The sequence below is a fragment of the Pochonia chlamydosporia genome, chromosome 3, assembly GCF_001653235.2.
Source record: "Pochonia chlamydosporia 170 chromosome 3, whole genome shotgun sequence".
Lineage (NCBI taxonomy): Eukaryota > Fungi > Ascomycota > Sordariomycetes > Hypocreales > Clavicipitaceae > Pochonia > Pochonia chlamydosporia.
The window spans coordinates 2410253-2432249 of NC_035792.1; the positions used below are offsets into that span (position 1 = coordinate 2410253).

Genomic DNA, 21997 nt, shown 5'->3' on the forward strand with positions numbered 1-21997 from the left:
AACCGAACTTCGTCTTCAACTTCCGCTTGCAGATATTGAGTTGCTATTTGATTTTGATGTCAAGCCCAAATTCGTTCCTCCGGGTTGGGCACGTCTTCGAAGACACAATCTCTCGCTGGATGTCCTCAACGAGCTTTTTTTGGTGGGAAGCCTAGTCGGCGATAGGATTGGTCAACCTTGGGCTGGTACCTGGGAATGATCAACAAGCTTCAGGTCGCGCGTGTCATTCCAGCCCATCACAGGCACACCAGGCCGCTCTGTCGACTCCCGCCCGAGACCTTCCCGTTCGTGGTGATTACCATTCTACGTCGCCCACCAGCGGCTGAAAGCTATTGCGTCTGGGGAGGGGGCCTTCAGTGCTAATTCCAACGACTGACGCCAAAACCACGCTGGTGGCCACCCACACACTCATAAACAATCCCGCCCTACACAGCGCGTCGCTCGATATTGTACATACATTGTTCCTTTTGTGTTTTTTTCATTTCTTTTCTGCTGCTTCGGCGTCGACTTTTCGCCGTCCAGCTCTTCTACTAGAACGTTGGTGGGTGTGACCTTGGGCTTGCTGCAGCAGGAACTGCGTTTTTGAGGTGCTCCATCTTGTTCCAAAGCTCGCACCCCCTGCAGCACTGTCCCTACTCACGCAAGGGGGCCGTCTGATTTTGACCGTGGGCCTCAAGAGTTACCTGTCGCCTTTTTCCTTTTTACTTGATCCTACGGATTTGCGGACATACAAGTACCGTCCTTGGACGGCCGCAACCTCGTCTCCCTTCTCATCTTGACCTGCGGCTGCTTCCTAAGCCGCAGACCATCTTTGCCACGGAGCCTTCGAAACTTCATGGTGCTGCAGTGCTTGTAGACGGTCTTCCTGTCGAACTCGTTCGTTCATCAGGATGGCTTCGTCTCTAGCCACCGACAAGCGTCCGGATCTCCCAGTTCCCGGTGAAGGAGATGCCGCCGACGACCCTTTCGTTACCGACTCTGCCTCAATCGCTCATCACCGGTTCTCCAATTTCGACCAGGAACTATTTGCTGCTGGGCCGGGCTCTTCACCTAGACAAGCCAGGAGAGCACTAGAAGCCCATCTCGCAGAAACGGACCGTCGTTTAGATGAGGCTGGGAAACTGGGCACATCTCTCGTCGCCCAGCGCAAACTTTTGGCTGAACGACTACAAGAGGTGCAGAAGCTTCAAGCTGAAGGCGAGCTTGGCCCGGATTTGCGCAAGAAGCTTGTGGAAATCGAACGCGAGTACAATGATTTAGCCAGAGAGTCTGCTCGGGTATTTCTTCCAAAACAGAGAGTACCAAGCAACGAGGCTCACGCGGGCTCACCTTTTGTTCCTGATGGGCGCAGTGGAAGGGTAAGCACGCGTTGCTCTTTTCCCGCATACATTCTAGTGCCTCAACACTAACTATCGCGAACCCCAGCGTTCCGTAAGCCCTTCCAAATTTGAAAGCCAAGCTACTGGATCTCCGACAAAGCTCAGCGTCCCGAATCGCAAGATCAGAAACCAGCCATCGAATCGAGTTCACGACATTGAGTTTGCCGCTGAAATTAGCACATCCCTTATTGCGCAAGTCAGAAATCTGCAAGCATTACTTTCCGAACGCGATGACGAACTCAAGGGAGCCCAATCGGAAAAAGCCAGGCTCGAGATTGAATCAGAGAGCTTACAACAGCGTCTGAAGACATTGGATGAGAGCGAGCATCGGTACAAAGAGGAGAATTGGAACCTCGAGACCCGTCTCCAGGAAATAGCCGCGCAGCAAAAAGAGGCCGCTGATCGGGAGAAGAAGCTTACTCAGGCTTTGAACTTGTCCAACTCCGAGAAGACTTCAGTACAGAAGGAACTAGATGATGCCAAACTGTCTCATTCCAAACTGGCAGAGGAGCATGCGGCTGCTGTGAAGCATCTAGACATCGAACTGGGTACTGCTAAGCGCAACATGGTCATGGCCGATAGCGAGAGAGCAGCCATGCAACGCAAGATAGAGGACCTGACCAACCAGAACCAAGAGCTTGCGAGGGCCTTTTCATCACAACGGGGACGAACAATAGAAAGGGAATCACTGTCAGGGTTGAGTGAAGATGACTTTGAAACTGCTACTGATAACATCACACCCGAGCACTCACCACCGCCCTCTCCAGTAAAAGGCACTCCTCGTCACGCAATGCTCGAGACCGAGACTATCAAATCGTCTCTTCATCATGCGCAGCGAACAATCCAGAGCCAACGAAACCAACTCCACCGAGAAAAGACCGAAAAGCTGGAGCTACGCCGAATCATTCAGGATCTCCGAGATGACCTGGAAAAGGCGAGAAACGATGCGAATGGATCCTCAAATCCCCGACGTAGCCGTAAGGTAGACTCAAAGGAGTTCAAGAAGCCTAGTCGCTTGTTAGGCAGCCTTCGGTCCAGTAGACATGAGATCTTGATGGATGACCCCGATTGGGAGGACAATGCTGATATATCTCCGCCTGGTACTTCTGGCAGTGGATCTCATCGTAACGGAGAGAGACCTAACCCGACTGATACAAGTGATCACTTCGAAACTGCAAATGAGGCTAGCGAATCCGCCTTTGAGACTGCCAATGAGCGTGCTACCGAGACTGAAGACTTTCAAACTGGAAATGAGGCTCTATCTGGCAGTGACGATGACAATGAGACGGAGACTGAGAGTGCCTCTAGAGGTTTTGGCAGGATGAAGAGACCTCCTAGCCTCCCCGCCGGCTTGGCTAGAGCAGGTAACCGGGACTCATTTCACAGCACTGCCTCTACGTCAGCGGATGAAGATGAACTCGCCGATTTGCGCACACCAACGGGAACAATCTCATCACAAAGAAGCCGGTTTAGACTCAGCCGGAACCCATTTTCTCGTGGTTCGAGGCAAAACAGTGAGGAGCCGAATCTTCGAAGCAGCCCAGCCAGCTATACCAGCGGTGGTACGCCCCAAACCGGCGGCCAGAGCCTCTTTGCAGAACTTCAAGACTTTGGTAGCGACGATGAGTCTCTTGGCGCTGCTACACCAAGCCGCAGAAGTGTTCGATCCGTTACGCCCGGATCAGTCCGTCGAACCATGTCGCCACCTCCTGCGGTACCAGAACTACCAAAGGTAATCATGGTTGACAGCGGTGTCATGACAGACCCGGTCAAGATTACTCCAGAGGTCTACGAGGAACGTGGTGAGAGACCAGTGTCTATGGAATCAGTTGTACGGACTGGAGACCGATTGTCTACATCTTGGCGAACAAGCCACAGAATAGACACAGACTTCTCTCGGCCGGTTTCCACATTCTCGTACAGCGATGCTAGTATGCAGTATGAGCAGGATATGGCACGCAAGCTGGCTGAGTTCCCTGTACCGCCGACCTCACCTCCTCATGCCAATCCGCCAACACCACCTTCACTTGGATTATCGCAAATTCTATCCGAAAACGTTGAACCAAGGGAGGAGATCATAGTTCCACCGACACCACCAACTCTACGTCTGACATCTCTCGCCATGGAGCATGTCGAGCCGAGGCTCGAACCTGAAGTGCCGCAACCTGAATTGACATTGTCACATATCACCACCCAGGCATTGGAACCAATTGCCGAACCAGTTACTCCTCAACCGCGACTAACAATGACGTCTGTCTCGACGCAAGCGGTTGAGCCTGTTGCAATTCCACCAGCCATCTTGACCTTGTCTGGCATTGCAATGGAAGCATGGGAGCCTATCGCAGAACCAGAATCCGAGACTGCGCTTCTAGCTCCAGTCGTCGCGGCTGTTGACCGGGAAATCGAAACTTCCCCGCCAGCTTTAACAATGTCTTCGATATATGCAGAAAATCTGGAGCCAAGAGAGGAGCCGGTTGTATTGGCAACACCGCCAAGTTTGCAATTTTCGGGGATTTCCACCCAGAATGTCGAACCTGTTTCAATTCCACCCCCAGTGCAACCAACCCTTGCTCTGTCATCCATTGTTGCGCAACATACGCAGCCGATCATGGAGCTACCGCCTCCCCCGCCTGCACTCGTTTTGTCTACAATTTCTGCTGAGCATGTAGAGCCACTGGTTATCATTCCCGATGCCCCAGCTTTGCCGAGCTTCGGCTTTTCTACCATCGAGTCGATTGAGACTCGCCCAATGTCTCCTCGTAGTCCACGAAGGGATGCGTTCATTCTCCCCAGAGACGATGTGTATGGAGAGAGGGAGACTCATTTGCCAGAGACGCCGACTGATAAAATGTTTGGATCTGTCATTTCTCGGGGTAAGAAGAGGGACATCACCCCAATCATTGCTGAAGATGATACGCGACAATCTCCCTCCAACTCGCCTGATGCTGGCACTCCTGAATCACAGCGACCGTTCAAAGAAATTTCCGCCAACACCAACTTCCGGCCGACGCGTAAACCGAGTGTTCCCACAAATGACCAAGCTGCCCAGACATCGTTGACTGCTGGTGCTATTGACCAACTTCTCAAGAGTGACTCTCAACGTTCATTTGGTCATGGGAAGAACTCCTCAATTGGGTCCATCGGCACACCTGACACCACTGGCACAGTTCGAATTCACCGGTCCCAGGAAAGTCTCAACTCACCAATACGTCCCAAGGGCAAAACAACCGACGACTCCGTCTTCGACATGCCGACTCTAGTCCGACCCGGAAGCGCAGCTAGCGGGAAGGGCTCCTTCCGTGATGCGCCGCCACTGCCTTCTAACCATCGCCAGATGATCGAAGCAGCTCGCTCAGGCTCATCTCACGGTCAGCAACCGGGTAGCATGGGCCCTCCCCTCTGGCCGGCTTCAGCAATGAAGCATCGACCTCAAACCCCGAGCCAGCAAGGTCCCATCTCATCTGGTCGCGGCACTCCTACTCCGCGGGCGGCCCGCAGCGGATCGGTACAACATGGTACTGCGGAAATAAGCACAAACGGTAGACTAACAGCACAATCAAGGAGATCATCAGTGTCTTCCTTTGCATCCGAACTCGACACTCGATTTAACATCCGACCAGGAGAAATGGGCATAGACCCTACAGGATTTGGCCCCAATACCGATCCTCGTATGATTCAGGCAATTACGCAAACCATGATTGGAGAGTTTCTGTGGAAGTATACTCGAAAGACTGGACGTGGCGAACTGTCTGAAAATCGCCACCGTCGCTACTTCTGGGTTCATCCGTATACCAGGACGTTGTACTGGAGCGACAATGATCCATCTACCGCTGGCAGATCAGAACTCAAGGCAAAGAGTGTTCCCATTGAGGCTGTTCGTGTGGTCACAGATGACAACCCAATGCCCCCGGGACTGCATCGCAAGAGTCTGATCATCATCTCGCCGGGTAGAACTATAAAATTCACATGCACAACTGGACAACGTCACGAAACTTGGTTCAATGCTCTCTCGTACTTATTGCTGAGGACTGGTCAAGATCATCACGTGGATGCGGAGGAGGTCGCCGGGCACATTACTCAAGAAGACGTTGATGAGTTCAACCCACAGGTTGGCCGCCGACCAGCGAATGACTCCAGAGCCCAAGTTGCGGCATCCCTCTCATCGTACAACTCTCGTACGACGCGGAATGAATCCCCAGCCGTTCGGGTGTCGATGAATGTTCCCACTCTGACACCGTCTAGCAATCAAAAACATGCTTCGACGACAAGCAGAATATCGACAGGCACTCTCAACAAACTCAGCGGCTACTGGAGATCAGGTGCGCCAAAGCTCTCGGGAACTCTCTCCAGCCTCCGTGGTCGAGGAGCTAGCAGCCAGAACTGGGACATCTATGAAGCAAGCGAGGTACATGACAGTGCGGAAGATCTACGCGAAATGATTGAGCGCCAGGATAGAGAGTCGGATCGCCTGGAGAATGTCAGAGCTTGCTGCGATGGAAAGCACGACGTTGGGAATCTGCCGCATACCTCACGGAGGGGCCGTGGACATGGCTCACACTCACACCCTGGCCAGTCTGTTGCCAATACGCCAATGGCTTCTATGCGGTCTCGAGCCTAAGTACTTGATTGGGTTGACGCCGATGTTATGACACTCGGTGGTGATTTGGGATTGTGGTCAAATAACCGGATCTGCTGCTGCAAACATGACCTACAACCATTTTCCTTGGCCTATATTACGACAAGATTCACAATCTTGCAAAAGTTTGACGACCATGACGAATACCTGTCTTTTAATATATGATTTCCTATTTCTGATTTTGTTATCGATTTCGCTCTCACCGCATTGCAATGTGCAGCCCAAGATCAATCATGACCGGGCGGCCGCTATCAGTCAATCTTTTGTCTTGCAACAAAAAATAGAAAACCAGCAACAAAAAAAAAAAAACCTTGGTCCACTGCGATCAACTGCAAACAATCATTTTTTTGTGTTCAGAACGGATGACCGCTTGTTGAATTTTCCCTTGGCGGCTCGCCTCGACTGCATCGTGGCTGCATTACAGCTTTTTGAGGTCATTTTTACAAGAATATTTTTTTTTACAGTTATATCAATAGCGCAGGAAATTTGACGACGGCGGTTGACTAGCTAATGAGAAGCTAGTCACGTCAAGATGTCTCCCATTCTTCTCTTCCTGGATGTAATGAAGAGGCATTGCTTGCAGCAGCAAGCGAATGACCAAGCGGAAAGGATGTCTTGACGGCGGGACCTGGCCAATCTTTCTTTATTTTCCGGCGTTTGTTTTCACCTAAGTTGGCTCGTTGGCGCGTCTGTACAAGTACGGCTACTGGGAGTAGTATGTCTTTGTTTCGTTTTTACTTTTGTAGTTAATATGGCAGCTAAGTTCAGCCTGGCCAGCCACGCCCCTCACATCTACAGATTGCAGTGAGGGACGGCAGATGGAGATGAAAAAGCTTAAACTTTGTACAGCAGAGGAGCAAAAAGTGGTGAAAGGGACGCATGGAGGAAAACGAGATTGAGTGGTCGTCAACGGCGTGGAATGCAAGAAGGACATACGGGAGACTTGGTCGATCAAGGTGGGGAAGACATGGGGATGAAAGATACTGTAGTAAGAAGCAGAGTGTATATGACGAATGAACGATATTCTTTGATCTTGTACGTCTTTGTTGGATTGAGTTAGGGTTACTTTGATATCCGGCGTACAAGGCGTGGTTGAGTGGACATGGAAGAATTGGTCTTTGATCAATATCAATGTTTGAAATGACATGGCCGTGGTGGGCTCATCGCATGACGTAGGTACTTAAGTACCTAGGTATCTGGGTACTCCGTACTTTCGCGGGAATCCGGGCACTCAGGCGAGCAGGAACCTCATGTTGGCATGTGTTGTAAGTTTCGATAATCTGTGGTGATCATATAGATAAGGCCAGGCATGGGCAAGGCTGTGGAAAAAGTAATTACTGTCTCCAAGGTTGCTTTTGCTTTGCGTTTGGTTGGTGAACGCCACGGTTGATGTCGTCTGGTAGGGCTGCATTGGTGTCTACATTGTTTGCCAAGGTTGGAAGGGTGGAGGTACCAGATATGTACGTACTGTCAAGTACCAAAAGTGTCCGGCCTGTTCCTGTCCCTGTGCCATCTGGTGTCACGTCAATGGTTTGGGGGGTTCGCTGCCTTTGATCTAGGAAGGTACCTACGGTCTGTGGTAAAAAGTATCTGCCTCTATCCAAGCATACACTAATAAATCTTAATATATTAGAGAATATAACGCGATATATGATATATTTTACTTGCTTAAATAATTTTGGCCCCCCAATGTAGGTTCGTGGAGTTGACTGGAGGTGAAGTCTGGCCTGGGCTCTACCTGTCACCACCACCAGACTTCACTTGAGAACACGCGCCAAGCATCCATGTCTGAAGCCACATTGGACTCTGCACTTGAGCAACTGGAGCTTCACCTTCGATGTCACCTGTCAGCCATTCTTCCATTCCACCATCGCGACAATCGACAATCGACGTTGCTGCAACAAGTCCTTCACCCGCTCGAGGGCAACTTGACTACTGCAACGTCCGTGTCTTGCTTTCTTGCTTGCTTTGCAGCTTGAAACTTGCAGCTTGCATCGTGCAGTCAAGCTCATGCACCCTCCCTCCAACAAAGCAACCTGGCCCTCCACTCAACTCTGCTCGACGTGTCTCATCATAGCCTTTGCCTTCTTGTCTTTGCTTCCTGTCGCTGCATCGACGACTAATCTTCCCTTTTTTTTAACCCTTTCGTTTTGCTCATCTATCCCTATCTTCTCACTAGCTAGCCTTTCGGATCTCGACACCTTCTCTTCTGGGCTCTGGAGCTCGTTTCGTCGTTCCCTTCTATTCAACTGTTGCTCACCGTCAGTCAGCTTCCGTCGTCCTTGTCATTTCGACCACAACCAGATCCGTTCACGATCCACGTCCATCGCACCGTATCGATACGTTGGTCCCTTTTTTATTCACGACAGCCCGGTAGCGTCGCTTCAGCTCTTTTTGCATTACTTTTGGGACTGGCCACACTTGTTCGCGATCGTCAACCTTCCCACCACGGGCCATCAAGTTACCGCATTGGACCCCGATCGCTCCCGCGGCCACTTGTGGCTTCGGCAACAACATATCTGTTCTTCTCCTACACAGCATAGTCATGGGGCCATGGACGACATTACTGGTGACGTATCTTCTTGGAGGCGTCACCTTTGTTCCTCTTGTCGTCCTGGCCGTACTGCTACACGCCCACTCCACGCTTCCGTATCGATATGACCTTGACCATCACGATGCCATCGTTCAACCTGGCGACGACACAGAGCCTCTCGAGGCGGAAAAGAAGAAATCTGCCGCTGATGAGGCTAATACCCGCGCAACCCGTGACCTCGACGTTGCCGCTGGCTATTTCGCCGTCTGTCGTGATTATACCCCAATGGGCCTCAATGCGAAACCCATCGAACGCTCAACTCCCGTCGGTTCCACGACAGTCGCTCCCTCTAGTCCCAGCGTCTATCAGACCATGTATAGAAGCATATTCGACCGAAGGCCAGTGGCCGGCCCTCTGGACAGTAACAAGACCAATAGCAGCATGAGCCAACGGCCAAAGAAAGCTGGCAATGTCTTTTATGTTGTACTAAGGTACGCACAAGTCTGGATCCCCAACTACACATCATTCCACCACTTCGCTATTAGCCATGTTGTTACTCACACGCCATTTCTTCTGCTAGACACGGACACCTGATGTTGTTTGACGATGAGGAACAGCTGGAAGTACGTCATGTCATCTCGTTGGCACACCATGACATCAGTATATACTCTGGTGGTGATGTCACCCCAGAAGGCGAACTGTTCATTAAACGGAATGCATTGTGTCTTTCGAGGAGGCAAACTGGTTCAGACAAACCGGCACCCGATGGCCAGGTCTCCAAGCCGTTCTTCCTGTTTTCCGAGAACTGTTCAGCAAAAGAAGACTTCTACTTTGCTTTACTGAGAAATCAGGAGCAGACCTTTGGCTTTGATTCGAACCCGCCAATCCCGAAAGGCTTTGAGGTTAAGAATATCATCTCTTTGGTCCAGAGATTACACTCCTCTGAAGACCATGTTCATTCTAGATGGTTAAATGCTATGCTTGGGCGAATCTTCCTGGCTGTGTACAGGACCCGGGATTTGGAAAACTTCATCCGCGAAAAGATCACAAAGAAGATATCCCGAGTGAAGCGACCTTCATTTCTCGCAAATATCACCATCCAGAAAATAGAAACTGGCGAAGCCGCCCCCTACTTCACCAACTTGAAGCTCAAGGATCTGACTGTCGAGGGCGAATGCGTTGTCGAGGCAGATGTTAGATACACGGGTAATTTTCGCATCGAGGTTGGTGCTACCGCCAAGATTGACCTAGGAACGAGGTTCACCCGAGAGGTCACTCTACTTCTGGCTGTTGTGCTTAAACGAATTGAAGGACACGTATTGTTCAAAGTCAAGGCACCACCGAGTAATCGTGTCTGGATGTCTTTCCAGACGATGCCCAAGATGGAAATGGCCATCGAGCCTATTGTAAGCTCAAGGCAGATTACTTACACCTTGATCTTGCGTCAAATCGAGAACCGGATAAAGGAGGTATTTGCTGAGACACTCGTGCAGCCATTCTGGGACGACGTGCCGTTTTTCAGAACTGAACACAAGACTTGGAGGGGTGGCATATTCCAAGGTGATGACGCCGTCGAGTCCGGCGAGCCGTCTGGAGCTGCACCAGCAACCCCTAACGCCGAACCCGAGGAGAAATTGGATGAGAACGAAGATCTCCTGAATCAGACTCGACCTATGGAGAAGAGCCATACACTCCCTGTCATGGAGCAACAACCGGCCAGCACAGGCTTCTTTGGGAGGAAGCTCGGCAAGAGTGCCAATGGAAGTGCAACGTCCGTGTTGACCACGAGCATTGATACGAAAAACTCGGCATCCGGCCACAGCACACCACGGTCTCTTAATATCGTCAAGAACTCGACTGATCCTGTTGTTGGAACCGAAACTGCACATGCGGATCTCTTCAAACCTTCGTCATCTCCTCCTGATCATGCCACCAACTTGATGGCCTCATTAGCGTCTCGTTCTCAGGACGCTTCGCCAATGCAGACCCCATTTGGATCCCCGGCAAAAGGCTCATCCCTCGCCAAGTTGCCAAGCCATTCTTCCACGTCCTCCAAGGGAGTAGAAGACAAGGAGAATGCCAATGATTCAGATATAACGCCAGTTCAGACTGGGCGCCGCAACACGACATCGTCGGCCGAGTCCCTTCCCCACAGTGAAGATTCTGGGTCTGCATCACCGGCACGATCCACCACGGGCTCGTTGAAGAATCAGACAGGATCACTAGGTCGGAGTTTCTTCTCAAGACGTGACACCGCCAGTACCATCTCATCAACCGATTCCTCGGCGGGTGGAGATGTGAAGAGAAATACTCTTGCAGCATTTACCAATGTGGCGGAGCAGGCTCGACAAGGCGTTTGGAACGCAATTCGCCGGCAAAAGGATCACATACAAGCAGGCGACAGATCGCATCAAGTAGACCTGACCCAACCGATGGGACGCGGTCAGCCGCTCCCGCCTCCTGGAACACCGCTTCCTGGGCCGACAAATGGGAGTACTAAACTGGCCTCCATACCTGCGCCAAAACGCAAACCTGTTCCTACCTCGGCCGCTATCCCTGAACAAGCGGTGGGTGATGTTGCTGGTCATGATGCAGAGAACCAATCTCCACCACCTCCTCCATTGCCTCAACGAAGACGGAGAGGCGCAAGTCAGCAGCAAGAAGAAGATGTTGAACAAAACATGCTCGTAGTGGCAGCCCCGGATGACTCTCAACCTGGTACACCTGCCGCAGAGGAACAGGCAAACCGCGATGAGGCATGGGTGGTGGCCGCTGCGAAGAATGAAAAGGCATCGAGACCAGAACTCAAGGTGGAATCCAATGCGCAAGAAACACCACCGACGGTGCCAGCAATTGGTACCACAGCATCGTCGTCGAATAGTGTACACGAGCCCTCAGAAGAACCTTTTATTCCCGAATCCCAAAACACCAAGGAAAGCCCCCTCGTTGCCCTGCCAGCTTCCGCTGTTGGCATTGACGATGACGATTTTTCTGGCTGGTTAGAGGATGATGCTTTTGCTGACGATCAAATTGCAGAAGCACTTCCTGTGGATGCTGATGGAGAGGTCAAGTAACGGTAATGAGTTCTACACCTTCCAAGGTTGTTAGATTATATGAAGACACGGGCAAGGGATATATGCCCAACCTGTGTAATTTCAGCAAGCGAGCATTCGTTTTCATTTAGCGGTGTTAAAACGAAGGCTGGAATTGGGTTGAGTTGTTTTCCATTTGTTTGTGAGGGTCAGTAGGCGTATGGCGTTCATTTCATGATAATAGAAGAATGGAGGGTATGGTTTGCATGGGCTGTTATCCTCACAAGCTGGCTGAGTATTGACTGGAAAGAAGACGATACATGGCCCCTAGTGAGTCAAACATGGACTCCCAAGTACATAGCACTACGACTGTACATAAAAATACGGATAAGAATCAAGCCATACACACAACAATTCAATCCAAGTGATATCGCGGTAGTAAATCGTAATCATTATTTAACACCAGGTATAATACTAACATCATTTGCCCTATGCTGAGAACCATCCCCCTCTTTCTCCTTTACGCTAATGCAAATAAATCATGGCAATAAACATCAAAAAGAATATGCACTTTGGATCACCATTCCAAACTCGATAATTCAACCTGGTCATCCGCCAGTGTCCGTATAATTGGTCCGGTCGAGGCTCTCATTCCTACCACCTTTGTCCTTTGCTTCGTCCTCGTCCAAAACACGGGGCAGTCTTTACTATCGCAACGCACATCCTCCAGCGGACTCAGACCAGAGCAGGTTCTACAAATGCTCAGTACGTCCTGGTAGCTGCGTTCCTCCGCACCCAGCCTCGTTTGAAGTGTGAAGAGGGATCCCGCTGGGTTTTCTCGGCATGCAGGACAGAGAGTTTGGCCCTCGTCGGCGAATTTGGTGTTGCAGACGCGACAATGTGTTGAGCGCATATATGATTCTAGTGTCATTTTCTTGAGCCCGGGCTGATTGTGAGCTTGGTGGATACGCTGGACTTTGGGCATCTCGTCGTACCATTGCCTTACGTTGGCACCGACGAGGTTGAAGATACGCTCCAGGGGAGGGATCAGATTCTTGGAGATGTAGTACTCTGCATCTAGTTGCCAGTGCGGGTTGGTGAGTAGGTCTTCCGGCGCGACACTTCGGTCGATTAACCGTGCTCCAGGTGCTCCTGTGATGATAACGTAAGGTACCCGTTCGCCGTATTGAGGCTCGGCCCTAGCATCCTCGAGCATCTTCTTGGTGCTGATTAGGGCACCAGCTGGTGGTGGACCTTTATCGGAATATGTCCCCAATCGAACTTCCCTTGCGAAGCAAAAGTCTTGGACAGAGACCGCTCCTCGCATAATCTTGTCACATTGCTTCTGGAAGTATTCCTTGATCTTGCTCAGATCAGCAGTCTCAAAGAGCAGTTTCAGAGCCTTCTCCTCAATCTTTTGCTCGGCTGGGGTGCCGTCTCGGCGAACAGTCTCGATACCCTTGGCGTCGAATTCAGGTGTAACTTGATCTTTGCTTTCGTACTTGTATCCAACGTATCGCTTTTTGGCCAGCAGCACGCAAGGGTGGTAGACCTTTTCAAATTTTAGCTTGACTGGCCGTGGGTTCATGTCTGTGATTGCTTTTGCAATTTCGTTGCCTATGTCAAATGCTTGGTCCCTCGTTCTGCCTTTCAAGTAGACGAACAAACTATCCGTGTCACCGTAGACGACCTCTGCTCCCCAACGCTCGACCGAGTGAATGAAAGCGGTGGCACGCTCAAGCGTCTCTCGACCTGTCTGAACGATGCTATCTGCTATTTCAGAGCAAGGCATCCTACCGGAGAACGATGCAGAGGTGTACCCGTATGTGACGTTGGCCAACAACTTGAGTGCCAGTTGACGATTGTTTAGAAGCTGTTGCAGCACCTTGTCGTCCTTGTCGTTCTTCATACCACTCTTTACCATGACTCTTGTCTCCAAAATCTCGGTCAACATCTTGGCGAGAAGAGACTTGCGAATCTCAGTCTTCACATACATCATGCCATTTGGTGCAATGTTGATGTAGTCTTTCAGCAATGCGAGAAGGCCCTGCTGGCGCTTGTAGTCGGTGAAACCCATCTTGTTGGCACCGCGCCAATTCGTGATTCGCCCTAGAAATGTCGAATAGCAGTAATTGTATGCAATCATAACACTGGGATACAAGCTCTGAAAATCTAGCACCAAAAGGGGGCTGCTGTAAAAGGCACTCTGTGGCTCCATAACCAGAGGCAAGCATTCCAACGCATTCTGGCTACCAACTTGTTTCCGGTTTGGGGACACGAAAACAAAGTTCTCTGGTTTTGCAATTCGAAACATGATGGACTCAACTTTGAACTGTGAACCCCGTGAGAACACGGAAAAGAAATCAACACCAAGCAGACGAGCTTGTTCACTTGTCCTGGGTATCAACTCGTTGGCTTCCAGGATTTGAATATCCATAATAGCCCGTGATTGATAATACCTGACGATTTTGACAATATCACTAGGCTTCCCACTTTTATACCAGGATGTCAGCGTCTTCCAAGAATAATGAGGAACACGACGATGAAGAACATGCCAAGCCACATTTTCAAAGGTGTATTGGAGGAGATTGAGCTCGCCACGCATGGCCCGCCAAATGTTGATCATGTGTCGGCCGGTGACGCGAATGGTCGAGGTCGTATTGAAACCCCAACGATCGCTTTGCTTGCCAAACCGTCCATGTGAGTCGCTTTTCATCCTCGAGAACTCGTCGCATAAATTGTAATCATATTTGCACCTCGCTCGTTCGATCAAGTAACCCCAAGAACTACCATGAACTTCATACCCAGTCAAAACATCTGGGTCAAACGTTCTCACGATCTCTATCATACGGACGATTAGGTCCAGCTCAGAGCTTTCTTCAATAATCTCAGATCGTGTAGTGTTATGCATGAATTTCCTCGCCATCCCGCCGACAGACAGTACTATTATCCCAGTATGGACAGCACCCGGCAAGTTCTGGCTAATTCTCATCACTTCGTCAGATTTGCAAGCCCAGAATATGCATTGGACCTCGTCTTCTTCAGGATTGGGGACATATTTCCCTCGGGTATTGACGTGAATTTCTAGGCTCATGGTGCTCATGTATTGCACTTCATGTTCGACGCTTGTTGATTTGCCCCTTTGCGTGTACTTGAATCCATGCTTGTTCTTCTGCGTCGGGCCATCGATTTGAGACAGCCAACCTCTGGGCGTGGAAAAGACTCGTTGAGAGGCGGCCTTGTTGGCTTCTTCCTGTCGCCTCTGCATGCTCAGCCACTGTGCCACTTCCTGTCTCGACGGGGGTGGTTGAATATATTCCCAGCTACGCCAGGTGCAGTGGTGACGCTGCAGCGCCTGTTCTTGCTCGAGCACTTGTCGCCCTTGGACATTGTCTGGTTTGACTCCATGGCTAGAAGAGGATTGGCCTTCTGCGTCGAAATCGGGGAGAAATGGCAGGGTGTTGCTCTCTAGATGATACTCTCGGCCAGCATATTCACGATTCCGCTCTGGAACATCTGTCTCTCTACTGTAAAATGCATCTTGATAGATAACATCAGGAAGGTTAGGGTCGTTAAAAGCCAGTGTTTGGTTCGCAGACGGTGGCATGCGTTGGTATATCAAAAAGCTCTTGTTGGTCACTTTTCCTATAGCACATTGAATCTTTGTCGCTTCATCTTCATTTTCAGAAAGACTAGACATGGGGATTGGAGAAGGCATTCCTAGCTGGGGATAAACAGCTTTACTAGAAATGCCATGCGCAGTCTGGTCAAAGGAGACGGCCTTGGTCATTTTGCCGGCATCGCTCTGCTCAGATGAGAGCTGACTCCGTTGACTGCGTTGACTAGGGTGGATTTTCAGACTATCCTCGCTCTGATCTTTCATACCGACATCATTCAGAGTCTTGTTTGGCGTAGCGAGGGCATCTTGATGTGATGTTCTGGACCCTTTTTTGAGAGACACAGGCTGTGAATGCCGTTGGTTGGGCGGCCTAAAACGGCTCGACTTGGCCAAATTGGCCGTGCCGTCTCCGTCCTGCTTTGCCAGTGGCGGTGGGGTGGCATTGTGATATCTCAATCGCTTCTGCGGGCTGCTGGTAGGTGACACAACCGACCCCTGGCGCTTGCGGGCAATCAGATGCTGGGACCGCAAGGCTTTGACTGTTGGAGCCCTTCCTACTAGTCCCTCATCCTCGGCGGCGTCAAGCAGTTCTTGTGAAATGGGCATAACGGGAAGTGATCCGGTCTTAAGAACGCTGAGACAGAGGCCGGGTATTAGATGTGACGATGATTGCAGTGGCTTTGCTGCAGTGGAAGAGGTATCGCCATTGGTTGGGTCGAGGTCTGTCACACCTTGTTCCATACCGTCCTCATCACCGCGGCCCATAAGGGTAAGGTCCCTTAGCACTTCTTCATCCGAGTCCTCCGGAAAAAACTCATCGTCAGGTACCAGTTCTTGAAGAATCTTTTTCTCATCGACTTCAATACTACTGGCAGGTGGTTCTCCGGTCGATTGCGTCATGTTCGACGGGAGACCAAGTGCAGGCATAAGGTTGTTTGGAAATAAGTCTTCAACCGACTCCAGAGCGGTGTGGACCTCTTCGTTGGGATCTGTCTGCATTGCAAAGTCTTCGAACTTCGGATCCTGGCCATCAAACTCAGCAAGCTCCAAGTTGACTAGTTTGTTGATTTGTTCCAAGTATTCATCTTCGTGAATCCAACCCTGTGGCTCAGTCTGCCTAGCATCAGCAGACATACTGACCAAAACATCTACAGGGAAAGGGCTTTGGCCTTGTTTGCCTCGCGGCATTTGACGTTGCCGACGCTTGGTCTCATCCTTCCACAGTCCAGCCATACTATAAACAAGCTTTAAATCTGCCGGTATAGGAGAAGATCGCTCAATGAAATCATGATGCAGTTGCCTCTCCTTGACCATTTTGCGATTCGTGATGTGTTGCACACAAATATCTACCTCAATAGAGCAATGGCTGACTCGGGGCAAAGACGGGTCATCAGTGATGCTGTCAGGTAACACCGACTGACTATGCCACAGGTGAGAAGAGTTTGATCCAGGGTCATATTCGGGTACAGGGGATCGGAACGCTGTCTTAGATGAGTCCAGGTAGTCACACCCATACAAGTTGTAATCCACCATGAACTGTAGTAGATACTGCAAGTGAGCTTCATAGGGCTGGAATTTCCGCTTCATAATAACGCCTTGATGCAGTAAATCTGCCAGCCTCGTCATGACGATGGGGTTGAACATGTATATTTTGAGGAAAAACCGGTAGCCAACATGAAAACCATAGAATGGTACGCCCTTGACCAGGGTTATCCGCGCAACAAACTTGGCATTATCTCCATATTGATCTCGCCTATAGCTTACAGCTAGAGCGTGATCAATCGATAGATGCAAGCGGTAGATGTATGCTCCAACTAGAAGGGTCGTCAGCGAAACGAACTATTTTGCGCGAGGTGGTCAGTCTCACCTTCAGACGGACTCAAGTCCCCGTCATATTCCACATATAAGTAAGGGAATGCGCCATGGACATGAGCGCAAACTTTCTGTCCGGTTTCTGTAGAGCCGAATATCCGTACGACAGGAACCTTGGGGCCTTTGACTACCTGTGATGCACGAACGTCATTTCGGAGTTGAGGATCATAACGAGTTGGGGCCGCCTGATAATGATCGATGCAATTCAACCTGACTCGAAATAAACTCATGCTTTTCGGCATGTGACTCCATGAGGTCAACTGCAATGTCTAGGCTGACACATCACTGCACAAAAGACGAAATCTCGAATTGCAACACGAACGGGCTTCTTGGGGATTCACGCTTAAAGCAGCACGTTGCACGCGACAAGATGGGTGAACTCTGACGCACTAGTCTCGCGTGGTCACGTGGAGATAAGTGCCTAGCTCTCTGCCATATCTCCAGGGTCCCTCGAACGCTCACAACATCCATGCTTTCTAATGCGACAGCGACGACAAACCTGCCCACGAATTATGGAAGTGTAGGGAGCACTCACCATAAGATCTGTACACAGACCTCTATCTACAATATTTCCCCTGATTCCTCAATCCCAAACGCTCTGGTAGGATCAGCGCAACGATGCCGCCCGCTCCTCCTCGCAAGCCTGAGACAGGCGCGGCAAACAAGGAGGAGAACATATACATCCCGTCTTTTATCAGTAAAAGACCGTTTTATGCTGGAGAAGAAGGCGACGATAATGACTATCTCAAGCATCAGCGACGAGAGGATAAGAAGGAGTCATCACAATGGTATGATCGAGGTCGAAAGTCCGGACCAGCCGCGACGAAATATCGAAAGGGCGCTTGTGAAAACTGCGGTGCCATGACGCACAAAGCGAAAGACTGCCTGAGTCGTCCTAGAGCCAAGGGCGCCAAGTGGAGTGGCAAGGACATCCAAGCAGACGAGGTCATCCAGGATGTCAACTTAGGGTGGGATGCTAAGCGAGACCGCTGGAACGGTTACGACTCTAAAGAATATCGAACTGTGGTGGATGAGTTCAATCAGATGGAGGACTTGCGAAAGAAATCACAAAAAGCGCAAAACGGTGACGAAGGCTCCGAAGACGGCGACAAATATGCCGAGGAAAATGACATGAGTAAACATCAGAGCACGGCAACGCGGCAACTGCGAATTAGGGAGGATACAGCAAAATACCTCCTGAACCTCGATTTAGAATCTGCGAAATATGATCCCAAGACAAGATCATTGGTTGACGGCGGAGCGACAGGCGGTAAAGCTGCAGACCTTTTCGCTGAGGAGGGATTCATGCGATCCTCGGGTGAGGCTGGGGAGTTTGAAAAGGCCCAAAGATATGCTTGGGAGGCACAAGAAAAAAGCGGCGACACATCACAGCATTTGCAAGCAAATCCCACTGCTGGTGCATTCTACCGAAAAAAGGAACTGGAGGAGGCGGAGAAACAGCGTGCGGAACGCGAGCAACAACTTCTGGAGAAGTATGGACAAAGTGATCAGAAAGCCATGCCTGCGGCGTTGCGTAATATGATGGTCACCGAGTCTGAATCATATGTGGAATACGATGAGGCTGGATTGATCAAGGGAGCGCCGCGGAAGGCAGCCAAGTCAAAGTATGCCGAGGATGTGTTGATCAACAATCATACTTCTGTATGGGGCAGCTGGTGGTCAAATTTCAAATGGGGATATGCCTGTTGCCACTCATTTGTGAAGAATAGTTACTGCACTGGCGAAGAGGGGAAAGAAGCCTGGGAAGCAGCTGAACGACAAAGGAGTGGCGCAAACTTGATTGAAGCTCCAGAGGAGGCAAAGGAGGATGACACCCAAACGGAAGAACCCACAAAAGAAGAGCCGTCAGGGATTAACGCGAAGAAGCGCACCCGGGAGGAAATGTTGAACGGCATCTCGGAAGCAGAATTAGACGAGTATCGGAAAAAAAGAGCGGCAGCAGATGATCCTATGGCAAAGCTCCTAGGCAAGGACGAATTACTAAGCTAGTAAGCGTAGCATGTAATATATTGTAAAGCCAAGTCATACTTTCTGGCGACGTTGTTTGCTGGAGTAAATAGTCTATTGCGAAGTACTAAAGTGTAATGCAACACTGTCCTCTCGGGCTGTTGCGTGGGCAGGCGATGAGGCAGTATACTACATAATATCCAAGCCAGTCACGATCGGAAAACAGACAATGCAGTTATGGTCAAATTCATTGGTATTGGGTAAAATTCATTCCATTTTTTATCCTTTGGCCAACGCCGCAAGCTATGACGAGTTGTTTTTTCCCTCCCATGAGCGGTATACCGAATCATTATCCCCATACCAGCCGGAGAACCATCAGGACGTACAATGCATTTACTCGTCATCCTCCTCCTCCTCGCCATCAGCACCGCCCTCGGCAGCCTTGGCCTTCTTTCTGCGGACACGGCCAGGGCGACCGCTGCCGAATGGCGAGTTCAGAGCGAAGTCGATGTGCTTCTGGGAATCGAGACGGACGATGAAAGAAGGAACGTTGACGATCTGCTTGCCAACGCGGATGTGGCGCTGGCGGATGAGGACACGGGCGTGGTGGATAGACTTGGCAAGACCGAGCTTGTAGACACAAGTCTGGAGACGGCGCTCCAAGAAATCCTCGATCTTAAGGGCAAGCACGTAATCGAGCTTCATGCGGGACTCGTCGAGGACACCGACACGAACGAGACGGCGAATGAGGGCATTGCCTTCGAACAGACGCTTGGGGTCCTTCTCATCGAGGGTAAGAAGCTGACTGCATTGGAGTGTTAGCAATTGCCGATGTAGACTCTCCCCCTCCTCAATACATGGTTTTCAAGATGTATCGGGAACCCTGAAATATCACATACCGGGCAGCACGACGAATCTTGGACAGAGTCAGACCGACTCTCCAGACCTCACGCTTATTGCGCAGACCATACTCGCCAACGAGCTTCAACTCAGAGTCCCTGTTGCATATAGGTCAGTTTCGTTCACAATCGACTTAAACAGAGTCAAGCTCTAGTTCAGTGGCCGGTGGTACTGACAATCGAGCAGACTCGAAAGGTCTGCGGGGGACACGGGACGTCTTCGAATGGGCGCGGGGAGGCATCCTGAAAAAGCTATTAACACTTGGAATTGAAGATATTTTCTGGCGCTCAGACTTACTTGACTTGCTCCTGTGGTGATGGCTGAAGATGGAACGGTTGCGCACACACACAAAGTCCAGAAATCTTTCACCTTGTGGGGAGGTGAAATTTCGCTGGAGCTAAATTGGTCACGTGCGGCTCGCTTTCTGAACCCTAAGAAATCCGCACCACATCTGCCCCACCACCCATGGTCATGCCCTAGTTGAAATCTTAGCGGAAAAAAAATATCGGATTATCTAAGCTGCCGCTCCCACAACCACCCGCAAATTCGACACACCCACAAGCGGAGGGCTCTATCCGTACACCTTCGCCAATTCCTCGATCACGAACCCGTTGTTCGCCAAATAAGACGAGATGGGTCACTCTTACGGAAAGCGAGCGGGCACCCGCGTGCGTATAATCATTTCGAAATGCGATTTACGACAAAAAACTAACGTCGAATTAGTATGCCTTTAGCCGCAACTTCCGCCAGAAGGGCATGATCGCCCTGAACACGTACCTGAAGACGTACCGGTTCGTAAACCCGACAATCGAATGATGCTGGAAAATTTTGGAGTCGAAATGAGCGGAAAACTGATTGTGGATATACAGTGTTGGCGATATTGTTGACATCAAGGTCAACGGTGCCGTTCAGAAGGGGTAAGAAACTTATTCAAGATATGTTCTGACAAGGCAAACTCACGAATACGACGAATTCGCTGGGATACATTTGTCTTGCATTGGCGGCAACAGGATACTGATATTATGGTTGAATAGTATGCCCTACAAGGTCTACCACGGCAAGACTGGCGTTGTCTACAACGTCACCAAGAGCTCTGTTGGTGTCATCATCTACAAGAAGGTCTGGCACCGATACATCGAGAAGCGCATCAACGTCCGCATCGAGCACGTCCAGCCCTCCAGATCTCGTGAGGATTTCCTGAAGCGAGTCAAGTCCAACGCCGAGGCCAAGAAGAAGGCCGCCGCCGATGGTGTTACCGTCCAGGTTAAGCGATTGCCTGCTCTTCCCCGGGAAGCCCGCACTGTCTCTCTGACCGACAACCCTCCTGAGACTGTTACTCCTTTGCCTTACGAGACTACGATCTAAAAGGTGTATGTTGGTGGAAAATGATTGGGGCTTGGTTTTCTTGTGGTGTTGCGTCCGGATGGGAAAGAACTCAGCATGGCAAGGTCTGCATTTTCGATGTCGATAGGAAATAAAAACCAGGTGACATCTTCAAATTCTATGATGCTTGCGTTTCAATTGGTGCATGATCCTCTGTAATGCTTTGCGGGATTGGACCAGTATGTATAGCACATGTGGCGGCCGGCCGTTATATCTCTGTAGTGTCCGAGGAGCTGAGTTGCTACAGAACCGTGATTCTCGAAAACTATCTGCCAAGGCAAGTAGAAGCAGGCTAATCGCTAACTTTTTGAACCACGCTACCATGTGTTGGTACACAGTAAACTCGTGATGGAACGGGCAACTCAAGGCAGTCATACTGACCAATTTGTGTGGTGAGCATTCTTCGGAAAGTCAATATTTCTTGGGGCGTCTACTGTTGAGCTGTCTGTCGCTTATCAGCACAGATCTGGGTATCAATCCTGTGGTTTCAAACCACTCCCGCACGCCGATGGTATCAGTTGCGGCACAACGCCAGTTTTTGGCCACGTAACTCACCCCGTGCCTGCATCGTCTTGTTCAATTCTGCTCTTCCTTTGCCCTCACATCTTTCCACTCAGCGTTGAAAATTTGCCGCAATCCTTATCTTATGATTTACATCAGACTACCCTGAACTGT

The 21997-nt window shown here is 50.4% G+C and overlaps 6 protein-coding genes across 6 annotated transcripts; 4 read left to right on the forward strand and 2 right to left on the reverse strand.

Annotated features, from left to right (window-relative positions):
* Window positions 1–890: 890 nt before the first annotated feature.
* On the forward strand, window positions 891–5997 carry VFPPC_04586 (anucleate primary sterigmata protein A; the record flags this gene model as incomplete). The annotated part of the gene is made up of 2 exons (XM_018283922.1): window positions 891–1358; window positions 1426–5997. The coding sequence occupies 2 exons, from the start codon at window positions 891–893 to the stop codon at window positions 5995–5997; spliced, it is 5040 nt and encodes a 1679-aa protein (XP_018145199.1).
* A 2563-nt stretch (window positions 5998–8560) lies between these two features.
* On the forward strand, window positions 8561–11622 carry VFPPC_04587 (hypothetical protein; the record flags this gene model as incomplete). Its single annotated transcript, XM_018283923.1, has 2 exons — window positions 8561–9039; window positions 9129–11622. The coding sequence occupies 2 exons, from the start codon at window positions 8561–8563 to the stop codon at window positions 11620–11622; spliced, it is 2973 nt and encodes a 990-aa protein (XP_018145200.1).
* Window positions 11623–12157: 535 nt separating this feature from the next.
* On the reverse strand, window positions 12158–17301 carry VFPPC_04588 (DNA polymerase zeta catalytic subunit; the record flags this gene model as incomplete). Its single annotated transcript, XM_018283924.1, has 2 exons — window positions 12158–17013; window positions 17067–17301. 2 exons carry the CDS (start codon window positions 17299–17301, stop codon window positions 12158–12160), a joined length of 5091 nt encoding a protein of 1696 aa, XP_018145201.1.
* A 388-nt stretch (window positions 17302–17689) lies between these two features.
* On the forward strand, window positions 17690–19081 carry VFPPC_04589 (pre-mRNA-splicing factor slu7; the record flags this gene model as incomplete). Its single annotated transcript, XM_018283925.1, has 1 exon — window positions 17690–19081. The coding sequence occupies one exon, from the start codon at window positions 17690–17692 to the stop codon at window positions 19079–19081; it is 1392 nt and encodes a 463-aa protein (XP_018145202.1).
* Window positions 19082–19432: 351 nt separating this feature from the next.
* VFPPC_13666 (40S ribosomal protein S9) lies at window positions 19433–20180 on the reverse strand (the record flags this gene model as incomplete). The annotated part of the gene is made up of 3 exons (XM_018291440.1): window positions 19433–19844; window positions 19939–20037; window positions 20116–20180. 3 exons carry the CDS (start codon window positions 20178–20180, stop codon window positions 19433–19435), a joined length of 576 nt encoding a protein of 191 aa, XP_018145203.1.
* Window positions 20181–20571: 391 nt separating this feature from the next.
* VFPPC_13667 (60S ribosomal protein L21) lies at window positions 20572–21304 on the forward strand (the record flags this gene model as incomplete). Its single annotated transcript, XM_018291441.1, has 4 exons — window positions 20572–20607; window positions 20663–20730; window positions 20809–20856; window positions 20974–21304. The coding sequence occupies 4 exons, from the start codon at window positions 20572–20574 to the stop codon at window positions 21302–21304; spliced, it is 483 nt and encodes a 160-aa protein (XP_018145204.1).
* Window positions 21305–21997: the final 693 nt, after the last annotated feature.